The sequence below is a fragment of the Aotus nancymaae genome, unplaced genomic scaffold (assembly GCF_030222135.1).
Source record: "Aotus nancymaae isolate 86718 unplaced genomic scaffold, 86718_ANA_hifiasm-v0.15.2.pri h1tg000028l, whole genome shotgun sequence".
In the NCBI taxonomy this organism is placed as follows: Eukaryota; Metazoa; Chordata; class Mammalia; order Primates; family Aotidae; genus Aotus; species Aotus nancymaae.
Genome location: NW_026988441.1, coordinates 35,294,385 through 35,311,202, shown reverse-complemented (window position 1 = coordinate 35,311,202; position 16,818 = coordinate 35,294,385). Strand labels below are relative to the sequence as shown.

Below are 16,818 nucleotides of genomic sequence, written 5' to 3'. Positions count from 1 at the left end.
ACAGAAATACAAACCATCATCAGAGATTATTACAAACAACTCTATGCACATAAACTGGAATGAATAAATTCCTGGACACTTGCATCCTCCCAAGCCTAAACCAGGAAGAAGTCAAAACCCTGAATAGACCAATAACAAGGGCAGAAGTTGAGACAGCAATTAAGAGCCTATCACCTAAAAAAAGCCCAGGTCCAGATGGGTTCACAGTCGAATTCTACCAGACATACAAAGAGGAGCTGGTACCATTCCTTCTGAAACTATTCCAAACAATCCAAAAAGAGGGAATCCTTCCCAAATCATTTTATGAGACTAACATCATCCTGATACCAAAACCCAGCAGAGACTCAGCAAGAAAAGAAAACTTCAGGCCAATATCAATAATGAACACAGATGCAAAAATCTTCAATAAAATACTGGCAAACAGATTGCAACAGCACATCAAAAAGCTTATCCACCACGATCAAGTAGGCTTCATCCCGGGGATGCAAGCCTGGTTCAACATATGCAAGTCTATAAATGTAATTCACCACAGAACCAAAGACAAAAACCACATGATTATCTCAATTGATGCAGAGAAGGCCTCTGACAAAATTCAACAACCCTTTATGCTAAAAACCCTCAATAAACTAGGTATCAATGGAACGTATCTCAAAATAATAAAAGCTATTTACGACAAACCCACAGCCAATATCATACTGAATGGGCAAGAACTGAAAGCATTCCCTTTTTAATCTGGCACTAGACAAGGATGCCCTCTCTCACCACTCCTATTCAATATAGTACTGGAAGTTCTAGCCAGAGCAATCAGGCAAGAAAAAGAAATAAATGGTATTCAAACAGGAAAGAAGGAAGTCAAATTGTCTCTATTTGCAGACGACATGATTGTATATTTAGAAGACCCCATCATCTCAGCCCAAAATCTCCTGAAACTAATAAGCAACTTCAGCAAAGTCTCAAGATAAAAGAATTTTAAAGGATTTTATTTATTTTTTTGAGACGGAGTCACTCTGTCACCAGGCCGGAGTGCAGTGGTGTGATCTCGGCTCAATGTAACCTCCACCTCCCAGGTTCAAGTCATTCTTCTGCCTCAGCCTCCCGAGTAGCTGAGATTACAGGTGCCTGCCACCACGCCCAGCCAATTTTTGTATTTTTCGTAGAGCAGGGTTTCACCATATTGGCCAAGATGGTCCCAATCTCTTGACCTCGTGATCTGCCCACCTCAATCTCCCCAAGTGCTGGGATTACAGGGATGAGCCATTGCGCCTGGCCCAGGATTAGATTTTTAAATAAGTATTAAATTAGATGTTGCATCAAAGGAATATATTGGTTTTAAAAATTGCTCAGCTGCTCTTTCAGAGAATTAAACAATAAGTTAAAAACCTAACACTAGGCCAGGCGCAGTGGCTCATGTCTGTAATCCAGCACTTTGGGAGGCCAAGGCAGGAGGATCATGAGATCAGGAAATCAATACCATCCTGGCCAAACATGATGAAACTCCATCTCTATTAAAAAATACAAAAATTAGCCGGGCGTGGTGGTGCACGCTTGTAGCCGTAGCTACTTGGGAGGCTGAGGCGGAAGAATCACTTGAACCGGAGACAAGAGGTTGCAGTGAGCTGAGATTACTAAACCACTGCATTCCAACCTGGTGTAAGAGCGAGACCCCATCTCAAAACAAACAAAACAAAACAAAAAGAAAAACCCTAACACTAAACAGCATTTTTAAATGTCCTCATCCTGTCACTCCGCAGATTCCAAGCACCCAGGAGTCACTGGACTCAAAGCATCAGCTGCCACAGCCAATCAGAAACCAAAATGGCTGATTACTAGGCAGACCCTAGTGGGTAGGTCAAACAGGGAGTCCTGTAGACAAATCTCACTGTGCACAGATGGCTGCTGAGGAAAGGTGGGCCTTGGCCAGAAGCTCCCGGAGCCACCTGTGCAGAAATTTCGCCAATGTCTCCAAGCCTTGTGGAGCGGTCACATGGCACTCCGGACCCACTCTGCAGTCCACTGCCCCAAAGGTCACCATGGGATGAACACAGCTCAACATTGGTGAAAGGTGTGGGTGTCTTCATGCATATATTAACAAGTAATTGTGGGCTTTGCTTTGGAGACAGAACTAAAGTCCCACCCTCTTCTCTTCTGCCAGTGCAGCCTGCGGTTTTCATGGGCACAGGATGGGAGCAGGACAGGCCATAAGTGGGTTTTGAAAAGGGTAACATTCTAATGGGAAAAGGACATAAAGTTCTCACTTTGGGCCAATCTGAAAAGGTCTCATACTGCACGATTCCAACTCTATGACATTCTGACAAAGGCAAAACTATGGAGACAGTACAAAGATGAGTGGTTGTGAGGGGCTGTGGAGAGGGAGGGAGGAATAGTTGGAGCATGATGATCTGTAGACTTTCGGTGATAATGAAGTGGCAGTGTAGGTTCATGAGTTCTAACAAGTGTATTACTCTATTGGATTGTGTTGATGATTACGTTGACGACGGTGGAAGCTAATGTGTGCGTAGTGGCAGCAGGAATACAGGAAGTCTTTGAACCTTCCACACTATTTTGCTGTGAACCTACTAAAACTGCTCTAGCACATGGATTTTTGTTTTGTTTTGAGACAGGGTCTAACTCTGTCACCCAGGCTAGGGTGCAGTGGCACAGTCTCAGCTCACTTCAACCTCTGTCTCCCGGGCTAAAATGATTCTTCTGCCTCAGCCTCCTGGGTAGCTGGGTCTACAGGCATGAGCCACCATGCCCAGCTAGGTTTTGTCTTTTTTGTAGAGGCAGGGTTTCACCATGTTAGCTAGGATGGTCTTGAACTCCTCAGTTCAAGCGATCCACTCACCTCAGCATCTCAAAGTGCTGAGATTACAGGCATTAGTCACCACACCAGGTGAACATGGATTTTTTTTTTCTTTTTGAGATGGAGTTTCACTATTGTTGCCCAGGCTGGAGTGCAGTGGCATGATCTCTGCTCACTGCAACCTCTGCCTCCCGGGTTCAAACGATTCTCTTGCCTCAGCCTCCCAAGTAGCTGGCATTACAGGCATGCACCACAACACCTAATTTTTGTATTTTTAGTAGAGATAGGGTTTCTCCACATTGGTCAGGCTGATCTGGAACTCCTGACCTCAGGTAATTGGTCCACCTCAGCCTCCCAAAGTGCTGGGATTACAGGTGTGAGCCATCTCGCCTGGCCAACAAAGATGTTTTAAAAGAGCTAATAAAACATTTTCAGTTGGTCAGTTTTCCAATCTGAGAAGTGAACATTATTTAGCTGAACTACCAGTCTCCAACACCTCTGAAACTAATAGGATTTCTCTCTACTACAAAATGTTACTTAAGCAGTCCCTGAGATAACAGCAAAGGGCTTTCCATGTTTCCTAGACTGTGCAGTCTCATTCCAAGTTATTTCATGCTGGGTTGTGAAGAGACTCTGACAGCTTTCCCATAATCCTTACATTCGCATGGCTATGAACTGTGATATAGTAAGACATGAGAAGCAAATGAAGAACTTCTTGCATTTTTTATAATCACAAGGTTTTACCCCAGCGTGAATCCTCATGAAGATTATTAAGGCTTGAGCAATGAAATAAGGTGACACCATATCCCTGCAATACATGGGTCTTCTTCCATTGTGAGATTTCATGTTAATATTATGGCATGTGAGATATTTAAATGTTGTCATACATTCCCTTACATTCTCAGGACATTTCCATTCTAATTTTATTTAATTTTTTAAAGATGGAGTCTCACTTTGTCACCCAGGCTGGAGTGCAGTGGCACGATCTCAGCTCACTGCAACCTCTGCCTCCCGAATTCAAGTGATTCTCCTGCCTCAGCTTCCCAAGTAGCTGGGACTACAGGCACGTGCCACCATGCCCGGCTAATTTTTTGTGTTTTTAATAGAGATGGGGTTTCACCATGTTGGTCAGGATGGTCTCAATCTCCTGACCTCAGGTTATCCACCCGCCTCGGCCTCCCAAAGTGCTGGGATTCCAGCTGTGAGACACTGCACCCAGCCATTGTATTTTTATTATTTAGGTTTTTTTTTTTAGATGGAGTCTTGCTCTGTTACCCAGGCTGGAGTGGAGTGGTCTTGGCTCACTTGCAGTCTAATTTTAGATGTGTAAAATACACCTCATGGAATTAGCAAAAGCTTTCCCACATGCCTTAAAGCAGAAATCTCTACACTGTGGATTTTTATTCCTTATATAAAAAGTATAAACATCTAACGGAATCTCTCCACATTCCTAATAATGCAGCGTCAGTCCACTCTAAGTCACTAAATGTTGGGTGAGGTCACATTTCTGACCTTCACAGTAGTTGCCCAGGCTACTTTTCTCATCAAGAAAAGAAACTTTCTTTTCTTGATGTTGATTTTCACAGGGCCTGTCACTGCAGGAGGTGGAAGTGAGTATTAAGATCTGATGAGCACCTGCAGACTTCTTCACATGCCCTACACTCAGAGAACGTCTCTCCTGTGATTGCTTTTGTGTTTACACTAACACTAATGATAGCTTATCAATGAAAAAAGATCACACAAAAAATTTCATTGTATTTTAAGAAAGCCTACAAATGTGTGTTGGTGCACATTCAAAGCCATCCTGGCCTGCGGGTTGGATAAGCTTGATCTAAAGCTTTTCCCAAGTTCCTCACAGTATTAGTTTCCTAGGGTTGCCATACAAAGTAACACAGACTGAATGATTTCACCAAGAGAAATTTATTGCCTCACAGTTGTGGAGTCTGCAAATCTGATATCAAGGTGAAGACAGGGTTGGTTTCCTCTGGAGGCCATAATGAAAGCATCCATTCCAGGTCTCTGTCCTTGGCCTGCAGATGGTCACCTTCTGGTGGGTTCACAGTCTTCTCCATGTGTATCCTTCCTTCACTTTCTCTCATAGGGACATCAGTGATGTTAGATTAGGGATCGAACCTAGCAGCCTCATTTGAAGTTACTCACCTGTTTGAAAACCTTACATCCAAATACAGTTATATTGTAAGGAACCAGGACTTAGGGCTTAAAAATATGGAGTGGGGCGTCGTCCAGACCATACCATTTAAATTGCAGAGTTTCTCTCCAATGTGAGTTCACATATGCACATTAAGGTTTGTGAGATTCAGAAAGGAATTCCCAGATTCTCTACATTCATAGGGTTTCTCTCCAGTGAGATTTCTGATGTGTTTGGTAAGGCTTGGGAATTCAGTGAAGTGGTTTCCACGTTCCCTACTGACGCAGGGTCTTCTCCACTGTGAATTCATACACGTTCATGAAGACCTGAGATACAAAGCTGCTTCCACATTTTTAGATTCATAGGGTTTCTCCCAGTGAGTTTTCATGTATTCAGTGAGAACAGGGACACCTTTAGGTTTCCCCACATTCCTTACCCTGACAGTTTCTCATCTCCATGCCTTCTTTCATGATTTCGAAAGGAACTGGAAGAACTGAAGGCTTTTCCACACTCCTTACATTCATAGGGTTTCTCCCCAGTGTGAGTTCGTTCATGTAACTGAAACGAATTGGAGTAACTGAAGGATTTCCCACACTGTTTACATTCATAGGGTTTTTCTCCAGTGTGGATCCGCATGTGAAGGTTCACACACGTGGGAAACTTAAAGGCTTTGCCACATTCCATACACGTGTATGGTTTTTTGGTACTGTGGGTCCGCATGTGATTATTAAGACTAGAGGAATGCGTAAATGCCTTCCCACATTCCAGGCACTCAAAGGGCTTCTCTCCAGTGTGAATTCTCAAATGTCCACTAAGATTTGAAGAAATAGCAAAGGCTTTCCCACATTTGACACATTCAAAAGGCTTCTCTCCAGTGTGAGTTCTTACATGTTCACTCAGGCGAGAGGATCTGGCAAAGGCCTTCCCACATTCCTTGCATTCATAGGGCCTCTCTCCACTGTGAGTTCGTGCATGCTTGGTAAGGTCTGAGTTCTGAGTGAAGGCTTTCCCACAGTCCTTACATTTATAGGGTTTTATTCCAGTGTGAATTCGAAAGTGATCACTGAGGCATGAGGAATTTCTAAAGGATTTTCCACATGTCTTACATTCAAAGGGGTCCTCTGCAGTGTGAGTTTTTAAATGTTCAGTAAGTTGAGAAGATCTAGTGAAGGCTGTTCTACATTCCTTGCAGTCATAAGGCTTCTCGCCCACGTGAATTTTCATATGTTGACTTAAGCATGAGGAAACAGTGAAGGCTTTCCCACAATCCTTACATTTATAAGGCTTCTCTCCAGTGTGAGTTTTTCTGTGCTGAGTGAGCTGACAAGACCTAGTAAAGGCTTTCCCACACTCCTCACATTCATAGGGAATGTCTCCAGTGTGGGTTCCCATGTGAATATTAAGGTATGCAGAATATCTAAAGCCCTTTCCACATTCCTTACATTTGTAGGGTTTTTCTGAACTTCGAGTCTGTATATGCACAGGAAGGTCTGTGGAGTGAATAAGGCCTCTCCCACATCCCTTCCATTCATGGAGACTTTCTCCATTGTGAGTTCTTAAATGTCCCTGAAGGTGTGACTGATTAATGAAGCATTTCCCAGAGTCACTGCAATCAAAAGCTTTCTCTCCTATGCACGTTCCCTGGTAAACAACATCTGGAGTCAGGTTGAAGGCTTTTCTACACTGATTAAACACAGAACAGTGCTCTCTGGAAGAGGTTCTCTTGTGTAGGGTAAGGAAGTCTACTCCATACTGATGACACTCAAATGTGCTCTCACTATTTTGAGTTCTCACATGTGTGTTAAGGCATGAGTGTTCGCTGGAGACATCTCCACATTGCTCCCCTCCATTGTGGCTCCCCGTCTGTTGATAAAGGAATAAATGGTGATGAAAGGAAGGACTGTTCAGACTCATTCACATATTCCACTCATCTGAAGAGAGGAACATTGTGACGATTATATTCATGTTTACCATTTTCACTACATCGATATAAGTACTGCCCTTTTGATTTCTTTCCAGGAGAATGATGAAAAGTTCCTGCCAGGCTGTGCCATCTACTCTAATCTCAAATGTCTGTAGAGTTTTATGAAATTGTTTTAAAAACTCACTATCGAGTTACAAATGTGTACTTGAGTGGAACTCTAAAACACTGAGTGTTGGCTAGACACGGTGGCTCACACCTGTAATCCCAGCACTTTGGGAGACCAAGGCGGGTGGATCAACTCAAGTCAAGAGTTCGAGACCAGCCTGGTCAACATGGTAAAACCCTGTCTCACCAGGCGCGGTGGCTCACACCTATAATCCCAGCACTTTGGGAGGCCGAGGCGGGTGGATCACAAGGTCAAGAGATCAAGACCATCCTGGTCAACAAGGTGAAACCCCGTCTCTACTAAAAATACAAAAATTAGCTGGGCATGGTGGCACACACCTGTAGTCCCAGCTACTCGGGAGGCTGAGACAGGAGAATTGCTTGAACCCAGGAGGCGGAGGTCGCGGTGAGCCGAGATCGCACCATTGCACTCCAGCCTGGGTAACAAGAGCGAAACTCCGTCTCAAAAAAAAAAAAAAAACCCTGTCTCTACTAAAAATACAAAAATTAGCTGGGTGTGGTGGTGCATGCCTGTACTCCCGGCTACTCAGGAGGGTGAGGCAAGAGAATTGCTTGAACCCAGGAGGTGGAGGCTGCAGCGAGTCGAGATCAGCACTCCAGCCTGGGCAACATAGCAAGACTCCATCTAAGAAAAAAACAACAGTAAGTGTCAAGCTAGGTTTCAAGCATCCCCAAGTCATCATATGCCAAGTCTCTCTCCAGAGTCACTATCCCTCTTGGGAATGCTACTTTTCTCAAAAAGCTCTCATTCTGCTTAATTTTCTTTTTTCTTTTAATGTAATTAAATTAATTAAGTTTTTAAAGCCAAGATCTTGCTATGTTGACCAGGCTGGTCTCGATCTCCTCCTCCTAAAGTGCTGGGATGACAAGTGTGAGCCACCATGCCCAGCTTCATTCTGATTTCCTATAATGGAATTCCAAATCATCTTTAAATGTGAAAACTAAGACATATCTTTGTTCATCTTACCATTTGAATCCCACTAGAGGTTGGCTCCCCAAAAAAATCTTGCTGAAGGGCCGACTCTTTGGTTTTAAGTTGCACTTTCCGTTCTAAAGTTAAAGAGAAAAAGAAATGTAAGAGTTTAGAGACATATATGGTAGACAGATGGAGCTGAAAATGAGAGAGATCATTTGTATTTGTTTTCAAATTTTTTTTTTTTTTTTTTTTGAGATAGAGTTTCACTCTTGTCACCCAGGCTGGAGTGCAATGGCGCGATCTCGGCTCACCGCGACCTCCGCCTTATGGGTTCAGGCAATTCTCCTGCCTCAGCCTCATGAGTAGCTGGGATTACAGGCACGCGCCACCATGCCCAGCTAATTTTTGTATTTTTAGTAGAGACGGGGTTTCACCATGTTGACATGTTGACCAGGATAGTCTCGATCTCTTGACCTCGTGATCCACCTGCCTCAGCCTCCCAAAGTGCTGGGATTACAGGCATGAGCCACTGAAAATTAACCATGGTAATAAAAAACAAACACAAAGACAGATCTGAAGATTTTATATCAAAAATTTGGCAATAATAAGGATATAGGGTCAAAATTTTACATAGTTTGCTACAAACTGATCCTATGAAAATTATAAACTGAGGGTGAACACAAAGAATATTACCATGTCAGGAAAGTCAAAGAATAAGACAGTAACCACACATCAAAACAAGAAACTTGTTTTTTGTTGTAGTTTTTTTTTTTTTTTTTTTTTTTTTGAGATGGAGTTTCGCTCTTGTTACCCAGGCTGGAGTGCAATGGCGTGATCTCGGCTCACCGCAACCTCCGCCTCCTGGGTTCAAGCAATTCTGCCTCAGCCTCCCGAGTAGCTGGGATTACAGGCACGTACCACCATGCCCAGCTAATTTTTTGTATTTTTAGTAGAGGCGGGGTTTCACCATGTTGACCAGGATGGTCTTGATTTCTTGACCTCGTGATCCACCCGCTTCAGCCTCCCAAAGTGCTGGGATTACAGGCGTGAGCCACCGCGCCCAGCCTTGTTTTTTTTTTTTTGAGACGGAGTTTCACTCTTGTCATCAGGCTGGAGTGCACTGGCACAATCTCAGTTCACTGCAACCTCTGCCTCCTGAGTTCCAGCAATTCTCCTGCCTCAGCCTCCCGAGTAGCTGGGATTACAGGCGCCCGCCACCACGCCTGGCTAATTTTTGTATTTTTAGTAGAGATGGGGTTTCAACATGTTGGCCAGGCTGTTCTCAAACTCCTTACCTCAGGTGATCCTCCTGCCTCAGCCTCCCAAAGTTCCGGGATTACAGACGTGAACCACTGGTCATGCCCAGCCTTTTTTTTTCTTTTTCGAGACAGAGTCTCACTCTCTCACATTGGCTGGAGTTCAGTGGCACAATCTTGGCTCACTGCAACCTTCGGCCCCTGGGTTCAAGTAATTCTCCTGCTTCCGCCTCCCTAATAGCTGGGACTACAGGAATGTGCCACCACGCTCAGCTAATATTTGTATTTTTGTAGAGATGGGGTTTTGCTCTCTTGGCCAGGCTGGTCTCAAACTCATGACTTCAAGTGATCTGCCTGCCTCAACCTCCCAAAGTGCTAAGATTACAGGTGTGAGCCACCACACCTAGCCCAAAATAGGAACTTTTAAAGAAGAAACCAAAGGATCCCATCACAGGAAAGAATGAGTAGACAGAGAGTATGAGAAGTTGAAGATTTCCTAACTTCTGAGAAAAAAATGGCCTAGCTGGGCATGGTGGCTCATGCCTGTAATTCCAGCACTGTCGGAAGCCAAGGCAGGTGGAACACTTGAGGTCAAGAGTTTGTGACCAGCCTGACCAACGTGGTGAAATCCCATCTCTACTAATAATACAAAAAGTTAGCCAAGTGTGGTGGCACACACCTGTAGTCCCAGCTACTCGGAAGGCTGAGGCAGGAGAATCACTTAAACTCGGGAGGCTGAGGTTGCAGTGAGCCAATATCGCACCACTGTACTACAGCCTAGGTGACAGTGAAACTATGCCTCAGAAAAAAATATATATATAATAAATATATATATATATATGGCCTCCGTGTTGTGAAATAAAGTGCATCTTGAAGAGTTTCCTCATTATACTTATACACATACTGAACTTATTGATCAGGGCAGTGCTTCGTGAACACTCACCTTGGAAATCACCTCTCTGCACCGTCCTAGACTCTTCTTGTTCCAGCCAAGAGATCAGACTGGGTTTGAAGAGCTGACATCCTGTGCACAGAGAAAGATATATTTCCAGAAGAGGCTCAGGCAAGAGATGATAAATCTTTCTATAACTCAGAACTATAGCTCCAATGGAAGCAGTGACATTATTTTAAAAGGGCTAAAAATGCAAATATCATCTGTCCATGCCCCCAAAAGACTGGTTATCTCTGATCCCTGAAGCCCAAATCCAGGCTGATGTCCATACTTAAAAAGCACTAAGACTTTTATCCAAATAGGAAATTAGGTGAAACAAAGAGATCTTCATTCTCATTGGGAACAACTATATCTCTCATTCTTCAACATTACAGCACATCAGATTCATGAGGAGAGCTTGTTAAAACATAGATGACAGGGCCGTGGTGCAGAGTTTCTGACTGAGTACGTCAAAGGTGGAGACTGAGAACATACATTTCAAACAGTGCTGGTGATGCTCTTGATCTCACACCACATTTTCAGAACCACCAAGCAGATGAAAGCCCATTAGGGCAGGGACTATGTCTGTTATTTCCCATTGTGCTCAGAGTTGCTATCTCTGATCTGCAACACAGTAAGTGCATAACACAATCTGTCCCACAGCAGGCTACAAGGGTTGAGGCCAGTCTTACCTACTGTGGACAAATTCTTGTAGTTCTCTAGCATTACATCTCTGTAGAGGTTTCTCTGAGTTGGGTCCAGTAATGTCCATTCTTCTGGGGTGAAGTCCACAGCCAGATCATCAAAGGTCACTGAATCCTTAAAGCATCACACACATGCCAGCCTGAGCCGCCTAACGTGTCTACCAGTGTTCAATGCAAAACGCAACACCAACAGAGTCAGAGGGCTCACACTGCCCACCCCAGAGTTCACTGGACCCAGGAAGTCCTCTCTACCCACACCCACTCACTGCTGATCCCCTCCAGTGACATGGCTTTAATGGCACTTCTTACACATGATCTTATCTAACACAACCAGACTGGGAGGTCGTCTTATTTCCCTCTACTGCAGCACACCCTTGAGAGATGCTAGACAAACGCTGATGAATGGATAAATTCTCTGAACAAAGGATACTTTCGTGTCCCTTACTATGTGTCAGGACACTCAACAAAATAAAAAATATGCAGTTGGGATCATGAGAGAAGACTAATTAATAAACCTTGAAATACTGGGATGACATTCAAGGTAAACCCTCACCAATATGACAGGCTCCACTCCTTCACGGAATTCGACTAGGGACCCAGTCCTTGAAGGAGACTTTATTTGCTGTAAGAAGCTCTGGAGATCATTCTGTGGAGAAGGAAATGTGCCTACCTGGTGATGTAAGTATTGTATTTTGGAGAAGGATACACTTCCTGCGTACCTGATAACAATTTGTCAGACAGTCAGCCACCATCCTTTCTACTTCTGTCTTTTCTTGAAGGCAGACTGGGTCTCTGTAAAGACCTCATGGGAAAGAAAGAAGGGATGAGAACCCAGGGCTGACCATAATTCCCACATTCACACACCTAGAAGTCATTCCATCCTACTTTGAAATTCCCATATGCTCCTGCACACTCAAGAAAACACACATACACACTACTGCTATAAATTCCAAGGCAGTCTTACCTCACCTAAAGGCAAAAAAAAAAAGTATGGTCAGCCATGCTGCCTACTGGGAAAAGGGTAACAGTCTTATTTTACAGATAAGGAAACTGACCCGTGGAAATACACAGCACCTCTTCCCAAAGCACACACAGCAGGGGGCTGATTAATAATGAAGTCTTCCGGCTGGGCGCAGTGCCTCATGCCTGTAATCCTAGTGCTTTGGGAGGTCGAGACAGGCAGATCACTTGAAGTTAGGAGTTGAAGATCAGCCTGGCCAACATGGTGAAATCCCATCTCTATTAAAAATACAAAAAATTAGCCGGATATGGTGGCACACGCCTGTAATCTCAGCTGCTTGGGAGGCTGAGGCAGGAGAATCGCTTGAACCCCAGAGGCAGAGGTTACAGGGAGCTGAGATCGCACCACTGCACTCCAGCCTGAGCAACAGAGCAAGACTCTGTCTCAAAAAAAAAAAAGAACAAAGCATTTCCTAGCCTGTGTCAGCACCTCAGAAATGAACCTGCAGTGTGAATGGTCAGGCACAGGCCACAGGACTCCATATTGTGTGGGGGCACACCTAAAGCAGGGTCTGTGGAAATGAACAGAAACAGGACTTACCATAGGACAAATCAGTGGCTGCCATCCCGCAGGGCTGACGGCTGAATGTGCTTCAAAGCGCCCTTCCTTTACTCCAAGGATCACTCCAGAGCGGCTTAGGAATCTGCACAAACAGACTTAACCTCCATTCTCTTTATCCAGGGTTAATGGTGTCCTGTTTGTATAATCATTAATCAACAATCATTACTTATCAGTCCTCAGACATCATTAGCACTCTGCCTGCAGACAATGTACGTGAAAGCCACTGAAAACGGTGCACGCTAGGAATGTTAGGAACACCAGCTTCCACTACTGAGGAACAGTTTGTGTCAGAAGTCACACTAGCAGCTTTATACACTCGCTTAATTATCATAACCCCCCTTATCAATGACCCCTATTTGTTAAAGAAAAAAACAGGCCAGGCAAGGTCGCTCATGGCTATAATCCCAGCACTCCGGGAAGCACTTTACGAAGCTGGGTGTGTCACTTGAGGTCAGGAGCTTAAGACCAGCCTGGTCAACGTGGTGAAACCCTGTCTCTACTGAAAATATAAAAATTAGGCATGGTGGTGCATGTGTAATCCCAGCTACTTAGGGAGGCTGATGCAGGAGAATCGCTTGAACCTGGGAGACAGAGGTTGCAGTGAGCCGAGAACACGCCACTGCACTCCAGTCTGGGCGACAGTGAGACTGTCTCAAAAAAAAAAAAAAAAGAAAAAAAGAAAGGAAAAAGAAAAAGCCTACAGACAACACTTGGATTTGGTCCGGTATCATCCAGTTTGGAAGTTGTGGACCAGAACGTGAATGCAGACAATTTTGTTCCTAACGCCCAATCTGTGGCTATTGCTACTTTCCCACATGACCAGCGTTGGTCTAAACCTGCATAGTACAACACCACGGTTACTAGCCTCGTGTGTTATTCACCAGCCACTCCATATAAACCTAGTATAACCGAAGAACTGAATGTATTTTAATAAAATTTATACAATTAAAATAAAAATTTAATAAAAATTAATCACAATCTTTAATAAATCAAACAAAATCACGAGGTCAAGAGATCGAGACCAGCCTGGCCAACATGGTGAAATCCCATCTCTACTAAAAAAAAAAAAAAAAAAAAAAATTAGCCAGGCGTGGTGGCACGCAGCTGTAGTCCCAGCTACTCAGGAGGCTGAGGCTGGAGAATTGCTTGAACCCAGGAGGCGGAGGTTGCAGTAAGCTGAGATCGTGCCATTGCACTCCAGCCTGGCAACAGCCTGAGGCTCTATATCAAGAAAAAATAAAATAAAATACATCAAACACAGAACAACAGCACGAAGGCTAATTGACAGAATGATATCTGAATGCTGAAAATCACCAAAAACTGAACAATTCATTGTCCATGAAGCAGATAGACCCCCACAAGGACACTAAAGCCTCTATTCTATGAATGAAAAGGCTGAAACCCTGAAGTCACACTGGGTTACAGAAACCCCTGTCTAGACTCCTGGTATAGATTGTGCCACTACCATGGGTTTCATACTGGGGATCCTTGGGCTGAAGAGGGCCCCGAATGTGTTTCATTTGGTGAAATCTAAACCAATTATGTTACTTTGAACTTGAAATATAATTAATATACAAGTAAAAGTGTAGATGTTAAGTATTTGGTGGATGAATTTGACAACTGCAGACACTTGCATAATGAAAAGCCTAAACAAGAAGGGTTTCCTCTCCCGCAAAAACCTTCTTGCCCCTTCCGGTCTATTCTTTCCCTCTCAACGCCAGATAAGCACTCTGTGATTCCCTTCATTTACTAGACACTATACTGGACGGGTAAACTAGGCAGTGTGCTCATCTCTCGCAAACGTATCTCCTAACCTCATCTTTCTCTACTATTTAAGTGACATGAGATAAAAATTCTAAATCTCAGGCCGGGCGTGGTGGCTCACGCCTGTAATCCCAGCACTTTGGGAGGCTGAGGCAGGTGGATCACAAGGTCAGGAGATCGAGACCATCCTGGCTAACATGGTGAAAGCCTGTTGTAGGGTCCAGTCCTACTAGAGTCATGGGGTGTCCCTTAATGCTGTGCTGAGGCACTGGGTCTGAGAAAGAAGACAAGACACCAAAGGACTGGAAGAGAGCAGCTGGGCTCGGGGGGCCACACCAGCTATAAGCAGAGACAGGTGAGGCCCCGAGTGTCTGGGAGCAACTGTATTTATTAGGTACAAGACAGGGGGAAGGGTCTTGAGTGAGGTCATCTTAAGGACAGCAATAGGGTCAAGACAATCACATGTGTGATAAGCAAAGGGTCCACCTCCATTAGGTCACTGAGGCAAGGAGGTGGGCAGTGCACAGTAAGACGGGTGCGGTGTGCAACATCTCTTATCTAAGGGCAGGCAACTTCCTTTTTTTTTTTTTTGAAAGATGGGGTTTCACCCTGATGGCCAGGCTGGTCTTGAACTCCTGACCTCAGGTGATCCACGCACCTCGGCCTCCCAAAGTGCTAGGATTACAAGCGGGAGCCACCTCAACCGGCCTAGGGCAGGCAACTTCTAAGAGTTTCTATAGGAGAATGCTGAGTCAACACAGTAGCAACAGAGCTGACAGGTTATACAGCCACCTGCTGGCAGCTTCCAGTGATTTCTATAGGAGGATGCTTTGAGTCAGTACAGGAGTAACACAGCTGTCAGGGTATACAGCCACCTAGGCACGATTATACAGGAGAGGTGTTTTTTCTTTTTTTTTTTTTTTCTTTGAGACGGAGTTTCGCTCTTGTTACCCAGGCTGGAGTGCAATGGCGCGATCTCGGCTCACGGCAACCTCCGCCTCCTGGGTTCAAGCAATTCTCCTGCGTCAGCCTCCCGAGTAACTGGGACTACAGGCACACGCCACCATGCCCAGCTAATTTTTGTATTTTTAGCAGAGACGGGGTTTCACCTTGTTGACCAGGATGGTCTCGATCTCTTGACCTTGTGATCCACCCACCTCAGCCTCCCAAAGTGCTGGGATTATAGGCGTGAGCCACCGCACCCGGCCTTACAGGAGAGGTTTTAAGCCCTCGGATGCTCGCGGGCTTGGCAACCTGAGGCCAGCTTTCCACAAGCACTGGATGCAGGGTACTGCAACTCCTTTGTAGGAGGAGTGACTCTTGCTCCAAGCCTGCCGTACAGCGGGTATCTTTAACGATACTAAACACTGCCGCCCGGACCAGCCTGCCATATAGCGCGTGCCCTTTCAGGCAGGGGCACTACTGCTTGGGCCATAGATTCTTCTCCTGGTCCAAATGTTTTTCCCTTAATTCATGCTCTGCACCATGTCTGCTCTAGACATTCCTCCAACTATAAACAAGATATGATTATATATGTATAGCTGTTTTTCCCTTATTTCATGCTCTGTACCGTGTCTGTTCTAGACATTCCTCCGACTATAAATTAAGATATAATTCTATATGTGTCTATATATATGTATACACACACACACACACACACACACACACACACAGAAATAACTGAGTCTAAGATATTCTTCCAGCACTAATTGTTCCGCCTATAAACTAATATAAGATTATATATAAAGGATTATATAAAAGGAAATAACTGAATAGCAACACTATAGACTAAGATATTCTTCAGGCATTAATTGCGCCGGGGGTCTGCTTAGCTCTCCTTCCTCGGTGCCCAGAAGGGGGATTACCCACACCCCGTCTCTACTAAAAATACAAAAAATTAGCTGGGTGTAGTGGCACACGCCTGTAGTCCCAGCTACTCGGGAGGCTGAGGCAGGAGAATCACTTGAACCCGGAAGTTAGAGGATGCAGTGAGCCAAGATCGTGCCACTGCACTCCAGCCTGGCGACAGAGTGAGACTCCATCTCAAAAAAAAAAACTCTAAATCTCCCACTGCAACTGTAGACTTGTCTATTTCTTCTTGTGTATCTGTAATAGATACTCCTTTATACCTCTTGTAACAACATTACTGGGTAGATACACACATTGAACTTTCATATTTTTGAAGCAACAAAACCTTTTATCATAAGGAATTCTGTGTGTCTCTAGGAATGTTCTTGGATGGTGCTGTGTGACACTGGGACCTGCTTTTCTTTGTGGAGTCTCTGCATCTCATGGGCAGCCTTAGATATCTTTGGGTGCCAGTGTTCCCCTTTACCTGGCATGGAGCCTGAAGGCACCCAGTGATGGCTGGACAGACAACTGAGAGCCTTCTCAACACTGTTAAAGTACACCCAGATTCCAGCTCCATCACAATTCATAACGCAATATCCATCTGAGTTTTGAAATGTATTGAACTACTCAGAGAATGCAAGCGTGGGAGGAATACTGTCTCCTTCTATGCGCTCACCCACCGCCCACGGCCTGTCTGCATATGGCTTCCCCTGGCCGCCCGATGTGGGTACTTGGTGCGCTCGCTTGTAGCC

At 44.6% G+C, this 16,818-nt stretch overlaps 1 protein-coding gene across 7 annotated transcripts in view; it reads right to left on the bottom strand.

Moving 5' to 3' along the window:
* Positions 1-16,818, bottom strand: part of ZNF266 (zinc finger protein 266) — a 68,531-nt gene that overhangs the window by 37,188 nt on the left and 14,525 nt on the right. For 2 of the 7 annotated variants that reach the window (XM_064381925.1, XM_064381924.1), the window contains exons 1-5: positions 12,431-13,480; positions 11,589-11,671; positions 10,858-10,984; positions 10,178-10,258; positions 8,030-8,112 (exon numbers count right to left, since the gene is read on the bottom strand). In XM_064381925.1, coding sequence (XP_064237995.1) covers positions 8,030-8,112; positions 10,178-10,258; positions 10,858-10,984; positions 11,589-11,671; positions 12,431-12,455 — 399 coding nt within the window. In that variant the 5' untranslated portion in view covers positions 12,456-13,480. Of the gene's footprint in view, positions 1-4,704; positions 6,816-8,029; positions 8,113-10,177; positions 10,259-10,857; positions 11,028-11,422; positions 12,109-12,430; positions 13,481-16,818 lie in introns of those variants that run through there. The other 5 variants (XM_064381919.1, XM_064381920.1, XM_064381921.1 and 2 more) reach the window with 5 other exon arrangements.